Source organism: Peromyscus californicus, unplaced genomic scaffold (genome assembly GCF_007827085.1).
Source record: "Peromyscus californicus insignis strain IS unplaced genomic scaffold, ASM782708v3 Scaffold_3__1_contigs__length_106647218, whole genome shotgun sequence".
Taxonomy (NCBI): domain Eukaryota; kingdom Metazoa; phylum Chordata; class Mammalia; order Rodentia; family Cricetidae; genus Peromyscus; species Peromyscus californicus.
The window spans coordinates 64,188,653-64,196,013 of record NW_026294551.1 but is presented as its reverse complement, the minus strand read 5'-3'; the positions used below and the strand labels follow the sequence as shown (position 1 = coordinate 64,196,013).

Here is a 7,361-nt window from a genome sequence, read left to right as displayed (position 1 = left end):
GCCAACCTAAGTGAATTAAAGTCTTAGAATTAAAAAACAAAACAACTCAGGTCTTCCTCAAGGGCAGCAAGTGCTCTTCACCACTAAGCGTCTGTCCAGCGCCTTTGTTTCCTTGACAGTCTTTCTGGTTGAAGCAGGATAGAAAGAACTTCAGTGGAGTTGCTATTTTGTTTGAGGCAAAGTTTCACTTTGTGGACCAGGTTGACCTTGAACTCACACAGATATACATGCCTCTGCCTCTAGAATGCTCAGATTAAATTGCAAGAGCCGCCACACCTAGCCCCTCAATGTACTTTTGATTTGCATTTCCCTGATAGCTAAGGATACTGAGTGTTTTCATGTGTTTATTGTGTACTTCTTTTGGACAGTTGTCTGTTTAATTCACATTCCTACTTATTGATTAGATAATATGTTGTCCTAGTTCTTCATAGATTCTGGATATTAATCCTCTGTCCAATGACTAGCTAGCAAAGATGCTCTCCCGTCCTGCAGGCTCTTTTCACTCTGACCCAAATTGCTTCCTTTGCTGGGCAGGAAAGGCTATTTGATTTTATGCTGTCCATATATCCCAGAGGTTCCTATCCTGCCATGTACCCAGAGGCAGGGAGAATCTGACAGGAAACAGCTCTGAAGAGAAGTGCTTGGTGTTTCTGGAATGCTTGGGGCTAACTGTTCAGAGATCTCAGACATAATCAGGACAGGTGGCCTTGAAGTCAAGGTTTCCATAGTATTTTTGCAGCTTGTTTTAGTTCATTCTCCCACTCTCTGGTTTTCATGATTAACGTGAGGACATCTCATTTTGTCCTTTATCAGTGCCATCCACTAGGATGTGACACAGTCAGGGGGCCCTCACCATAGGCAGAGGCACGGGGGCACAGACTTGGACTTTCTGCTCCCAAACCAGACGATGAATGATCCTCTTCACACATTCAGCAGCCTCTGGTGCTGTGTTGTAGTGACAAACGAGGGCTGCGTCTGTGCATAGGCCCTGGTGAAATCACCACACAGCGGGGAGGTGGAACAGTGGGAAGACTGAAGAGGTGGGGGCCAGTTCCAGTTCTGAGATCAAAGTACCCTGGGTGCAAAAAGACCTAAGGGGCAATGTCCAGTAAACAAGAATTCGTTCCAGCTTGGATGCTCTCCAAAAGCTGACGGGTGCCTCAAAACCTCTCAGCCACAGGAGACTAGTCAGCAGCAACGACTGGTCCCCAGCCATCAGCGAGCATGGGTGCAGCTTGCTCCCAGGACATCTAGATCAGCGGTACTCTACTCAGTCTTTGACCAAGTGGAAGATCGGGAGGAACCACTGGCCATGGACACTCGGGGTCTTTCTCAAGGACTTGGTTTGGAATTGCTGGTTTATGACCATGATAAAAAGAGGGAGCAAAGCCTTCTTTCTATCCACGGTAGACGGGAACTGGCTCCGGTTCAAAGGGCTGCCCCCAAGGTTGGATTCTGCAAGGGGGTTTATTCTAAGAGAGGGACCTCCTTGCCTGCTTCTGGATGTCCCTGCCTGAGCTTCAGCAGTCCTGATGTGGACTGTCCTTCAGACATCTAAGTGTTGCTGGTTGGCTTTTCAGTGTAGTGCTGTGGGAAGTTAGGACCTGAGAGAGTCAAGGCCCTGTGGGGAGGTCCCTAGAGCCGGCCCTCCGGGGAGCTGGTAAAACCTTCCCTACCATGCTTTGGATCCTGGCCAAGGGGAATGGTTTTTGCCTGCTCTGAGACGAGACAGTGATGAGACCCCGAGCAATGGGGCTACTTCATCAGGATATCCATGTGTAAAAGCAGGGGATCCAGGGCCACGCACAGAATAGGTAATGTTGAAGGTTGGCCTGGGTTTCACCATGGCCATGAACCAGCAATCTCCCAAAACAAGACCTGGATAAAGACCCCAGGGGGTTGTGGCCATCAGTACCTCTCCCCCACCCCAGAGATTTATTTTATGTATGAGTGCCCTATCTGCATGTATACTTTTATGCCAGAAAAGGGCATCAGATCCCACTAGGGATGGTTGTGAGCCACCAGGAGGTTGCTGGGAATTGAACTCAGGACCTCTGGAAGAGCAGCCAGTGCTCTTAACCACTGAGCTATCTCTCCAGTCCTAGCAGGACTTCTTGATTGGTCTGTTGGCCAAGAACTGACACAACCAAGATGTTCAGGGCACAAGCAAGTTGCGCACTATGGTAGGGGTAAGGCCAATGGGTTTCTGTGGTAAAGAAGAGCTGAGGCCCAAAGGTTACTAGAAATGCATGAAGAGGTGGGGCTTCACCGCTTCAGGCTTCAGGGGCCAAAGGTTCCTGGGGATCTACCCCAGTTTGGCAGCAATGATGTTCCAAAGAAACACCTGTGTCTCTCAATTTTATCAATAGACCCCCAAATAAATGGGAGTCATCGTCGTCACCCCACCCCAGGAAAAGACACCACCTAGAGGGGAAACGTCTCAGAACGAGCTTCCAAACAGTTCTAACCTATCAGAGCATTTTACAAGATGAAACTCAAAGCCGGATGACCGTGGTGGATGGAACCGCACCTTGGGCAGCACTGCTTAGATGTGCGTGACCTTGGCCCTCTAACTTTAATCTTATTTCAGGCGCTGAAGGTCGACCTGAGGGATTTGCTGTATCTCTTTGTCCCTCTTCCCAGGGGAGACGCATTTTAATTGGCTTATTGAGGATGGGTGGCTGGACCTGACTTGGGGCACAAGTTGTGATCTCCATGTTCCATAACACTGAATGAAGATCCCAAACACCGGGAAGGTAACTCAATGAAGCAGAAAACTCTCTGGCCGTTTTTTGCATCTTTTATTGGCACAGGTGTCCTCACGTGGCAAGGCACATCTTGCCCTGCAGAGCAGGACCTCAGCGCACCTGGGCCAGGTTGTGCTTCTTGTAGAGTAGCGCCCGCCGCTTCTCGCGCTCGCGCACGAAGGCGCGCAAGCGCGCGGTGGGGAAGGTCACGGGCGTGGTCCGGGAGCCGGCGGGGCCCTCCTCTGTCAACCACGCGCTCTGCAAGCAGGTGGTGGCGCATGGGCGGCCCCTGGAGCAGAAAGTGGATCATCCGGGATCTGAGGGTTAGGCTGGGCGAGCGGGGAGGGGGGTTGGGGGGAGGGGGCTATGTAGGGCGAGGCAAGCGGGGAGGGAAGGGCTGCACAATGGGTGAGGCCGACGAAGTGGGCTGGGCCAGCAAGAGCGGTGGAAGGGGCGGGGCGGGACACAGGTTGGGCTCCTCACCAGGGTCGAGCGCATAGTGCGCTCTGCAGGAAGGCTACGGCACCCCCAGACAGCCCTGCGTAGCAGCGACTCAACCGAATGAGCCCCTTGGGCAAGCCTTTCTGCAGGTCACGAGTCCCCTCGCTGCTGACCGGGTACTCGCCACTCAGCCTGCATGGGTAAGAGGCGCAGGAAACGCTCAGTTACCCTTGGATGGATAGGAGATGTAGGGACATCGAGCTCACCATAAGGGACGGTGGAGTATGGGGACCAAATTCTGGATGTATTTGTGGAGATGCACAGGGCTCTGTGTTTAGGGCTTGTCCCACCCAAGTAGCACAACTCCTGAGGGACTCACATAATGAAGGCTGTTACACCAATAGCCCAGATGTCTGTCTGTGGAACAGCCCCTTGGCCTTCCAGGAGTTCTGGAGCTGCAGAGGAGCATGGGTGGATACAGGTGGTTGGGCACAGTTGGGTAGGTCAGGTGGTAGATGTAAGTGGAGGAGCCAGGTGACATGCTGGGCATCTGGGCCCAGGTGAATGGGCACACGTATGAGGCTCTGGTGAGCATTGTCAGTGGGACTGGGAGGGACGGAGGGAGGGAGGACAGATAGGGAAGAGCTTCTCCCCCTGCCCCCACAGATCAGGAGTCACATACGCACCCATGGTCTCCAGGTAGTCTTTGAAGTTCTCAGGGGGTGGGACCTTCTCTTGGCTGAGGCTCTGAGCATTGCCCAGGTCCACAACCTTAAGCAGGTTGTACTCGGTGACCATCATGTTCTCGGACCTCAGGTCCAGGTGCAGGATGTGCTGGGCATGCAGGTACTGGGTGGCGCTCAGCATCTGCCACAGGTAGTCCTTCACATCAGACTCTGAGTAGGAGTCCCTAGGGGACACAGATGGCTCAGGACAGGCCCGAGGCAGGAGGGGGTGTCCTGCCAGGGCTAGGCACACATGGGGGAGGCTGAGAACACTGTCCCTGCAAGCCAGAAGGAGCCTGGGTTCTGCTGAGCACCAGCTTGATGTGGTCACAGTTTTCACGGTCTCTCCCAGAGACAGCTGCTTGCCTGTCTGTCTGTCTGTCTCCCAGACAATCCATGCTACCCCTCACCTCTCTGCCAGACAGGGTAGCAGCTCAGGGCCAGAGCACAGCTCCAGGATGAGCACCAGGTGCCGGGGACTGAGGTAGGCGGCGTGGAGTTGGGCCAGATGTGGGTGGTGCAGTCTCTTAAGGGCTTCGTATTCTCTTAACACAGCCGCCTTGTCCTCGGGCTGGTAGGGAACAATCTTAGCGGCCAGCGCCCGCCCACTCGCCTTCTCCCTGCACTGCCTTACCACACTGAAGCGGCCCCTGCGTAAAGGGAACAGAGCGGGGTCTTGTGAGTAGTCTCCACACACTCAGAGCAGCAGGGACCACGCTCAATGAGCAGGGAAGGGGCCAGTGACAGGTGCCCTGGGGCGTGGGACATGAAAAGCCTGCAGGAGGAGCTGAGGGACCGTTCCCACCCTCCCACCCCCTGCAGACACCCCTGCACCTCCGGATCTGCATCTGGAAGGCGAAGGTCTTTGTGCTGGGGAGAAGCTGGGCTGGCCTTCCTCGGCCGCTCTCCTCCTCAGAGGCTGTGGGACATGAGATAGGCGACCTCGTCAGGGAGGGACATGCAGGCAGCCATGATGTCATCTCTCATCATCCCTTCCCAAGCACCAGGAAAGTGGCCCTTCTCTAAGATCCCGTGCACTTGGACCTCCCATTCCCTGAACAATTTTGTGTGTGTTGGAGGAGAAACCCGGACAAGGGGGGGGATCACGGCAGAATCTGTCATCTTGACGGACTTGCATGCCTGATGATTCCAGGATGGAACCAGACAGCAGCCAAATGACATCTGCCGTTCTTGAGTCTACACCAGCCATTTCTAATCAACCACAGCACCCTTCCGTCAGAAGCAAACATAGCACCCAGTGAAGTAAAAATCAACCGTCGCCAACTCCCTTGGTGACATGAGGAGGGTGTCGGTGAGTGAAGGGGGACAGGAAGATGTTGGGGTCCCCAGGGAGTGCAGGCTCTGAATGCTGCATGCAGGCAAGTAGATCATTCATGGGCAAGAGGGTGTCTATGCCTGATCGGATGGCCACCCTTATCTGCCCCATCTACCCCGAAGCTCACCCAGGTGGTTGGGCCCTCCCAGGAGGACTTGTTCTGAAGGGCTGCTATAGGGGCCCATTCCTGCTTTGCTGACACATGCAGTCCGGAAGGTATACATGCCACCCCGGGACAGCTTGCCGGTGAGGTAGCAGCAGTCGGAGATGTCAGAGGCCAGGGTGATCCAGCTGCCTCCTGGCCACGCAGGAGAGAGAGAAACAGTTGTGGAGAATCAAGGGAACCCCTTTTCTGAGGCTTCCCACAGACAAAGAGCAGACGCACCCACAGTGCCTCTCCACGTCAACCCTGCATTGAGGCCTAAGCCTCAGGAAGCCTGTACCTTCTATACAGCACTGCACAATGTAGGTCACCGGGCCACAGGATTCCACGGGCTTCCAGACCAGCAGCACTGCATCTGTGTACACTTCCCCCACCTCTGGGCGTGGAGAGGATGAGGGGCGCTCTGCAAAGGCAACCCTGTGATCAGCATGGATACTCGACCCTCGAAGAGCAGTCTCTGGCCACACCCATCTCCCTCTCAACAGCTGCCAGGCCTACTCCCTATTGGTTCTGGAGAGGAGTTTCAAGGTAGGATGTGTAGAAGAGATTGGCAGGGATTCAGGATTATCTGCCTGGCTATCTCTGTCAAGATATCTCTCAGCTACCATCTCACAGGGGCCTACTCAAGACCCTATGGAAGCCGGGCGGTGGTGGCGCACGCCTTTAATCCCAGCACTCGGGAGGCAGAGCCAGGCGGATCTCTGTGAGTTTGAGGCCAGCCTGGGCTACCAAGTGAGTTCCAGGAAAAGGCGCAAAGCTACACAGAGAAACCCTATCTCGAAAAACAAACAAACAAACAAACAAAAAAAAAAAAGACCCTATGGAGTGGTCCTGGTTAGTGCCTCCTCATCTCTGCTGAGTGCTCTAGCACAAGTGTACAGGCCAGCCAGTGACGGACTGGTACCACAGGTAGGCCAACAGTCCCTTTCTTCACTGCCCCAGAAACACCCTTGGCCGCTGCATGAACCAGTACAGAAGGCAGTACAGGCAGAGGAGGAGGTGCAACCCGGAGAGGAAGCTCTGATCGGCACTGGACGTGACATTAGCAGCTTTAGCTACCCCCGACTTTTCTTGAGTTCCCTACAAGTCCTAGTTCCATGGACCCTCACATAAGAAGCCAGCGTCGTCCTGCTCACTAACCAAGATAAGGTCTCCTGGAGCTCCCAGCCCGGCCTCTGTGGCCTGGCAGAGACTTGGGGTGTGGCCCACACACCTGCTTTCCGGAGGACGCCTGTCGTGACTGCCGTCCCCAGCGGATTGCTCACACGGCAGGTGTATGTGCCCAGATCCTCCTCTGTCACCACCAGGATGGTCAGCAGCTGGAAGTTCTTCAGGGTGGAAGAGATGAGGAGGTGGCCGCTGCTCCCCAGGAGGGCCCCATCTGTGACAAGACAAAGCCGGCCTTGGTTTCCCCCAGGACAGCCACAGCATCCTGCTGGGACCGCGGCTGCTGCTTGTCCACGCCAATCCAGCATCCAGACTCTGGGACAGCTCCTTACCTTTGCTCCAGGTGGCCTGGGCAGTGGGTTGGGCCAACACCTGGCAGGCCAGTGTCACTGACTGGCCCAGGACCACAGTCTCATCCGAGAGCTCTCTTAGGAAGGATGGCGCTGGGGGGGGGGGGGGGGAATAAGATGAGCCTTGAGAGGAGACTTCCTGACCAGAGAGCCCAGGCCGGACCCTGCCCTCAGCTTCGACGGAAGCCTTCCAAAACTGCTTAGACCTCTACACCAGAACTCCGCACTGGACTCTCACTGTTGTGATCCCTGCTTACCTTGGTCCCTGCCCTTCAGGCCTGACAGCCGGAAAGAAGCTAAGCCTGCCTTCTTCCTGGGGGGCTCCTCCTTCTCAGGACCTACGGAAGAAAGAGGGCCAGGAGCTCAGGGGGTGAAGCAGGACAGCACCAGCTTCTTCACCCTAGGAAATCTGCCAGGGGAAAGGACAGGGCC

General features: G+C 55.1%; 1 protein-coding gene across 1 annotated transcript in view; it reads right to left on the bottom strand.

The window, feature by feature from the left end:
• Positions 1-2,764: 2,764 nt before the first annotated feature.
• Positions 2,765-7,361, bottom strand: part of Obscn (obscurin, cytoskeletal calmodulin and titin-interacting RhoGEF) — a 141,532-nt gene continuing 136,935 nt past the window's right edge. Inside the window, exons 101-111 of the mRNA XM_052757447.1 lie at positions 7,187-7,267; positions 6,912-7,022; positions 6,626-6,793; positions 5,693-5,815; positions 5,377-5,547; positions 4,748-4,832; positions 4,324-4,563; positions 3,875-4,098; positions 3,568-3,643; positions 3,231-3,380; positions 2,765-3,036 (exon numbers count right to left, since the gene is read on the bottom strand). Of these exons, the coding sequence (XP_052613407.1) occupies positions 2,859-3,036; positions 3,231-3,380; positions 3,568-3,643; positions 3,875-4,098; positions 4,324-4,563; positions 4,748-4,832; positions 5,377-5,547; positions 5,693-5,815; positions 6,626-6,793; positions 6,912-7,022; positions 7,187-7,267 (1,607 nt within the window). The 3' untranslated portion in view covers positions 2,765-2,858. The remainder of the gene's footprint in view (positions 3,037-3,230; positions 3,381-3,567; positions 3,644-3,874; positions 4,099-4,323; positions 4,564-4,747; positions 4,833-5,376; positions 5,548-5,692; positions 5,816-6,625; positions 6,794-6,911; positions 7,023-7,186; positions 7,268-7,361) is intronic.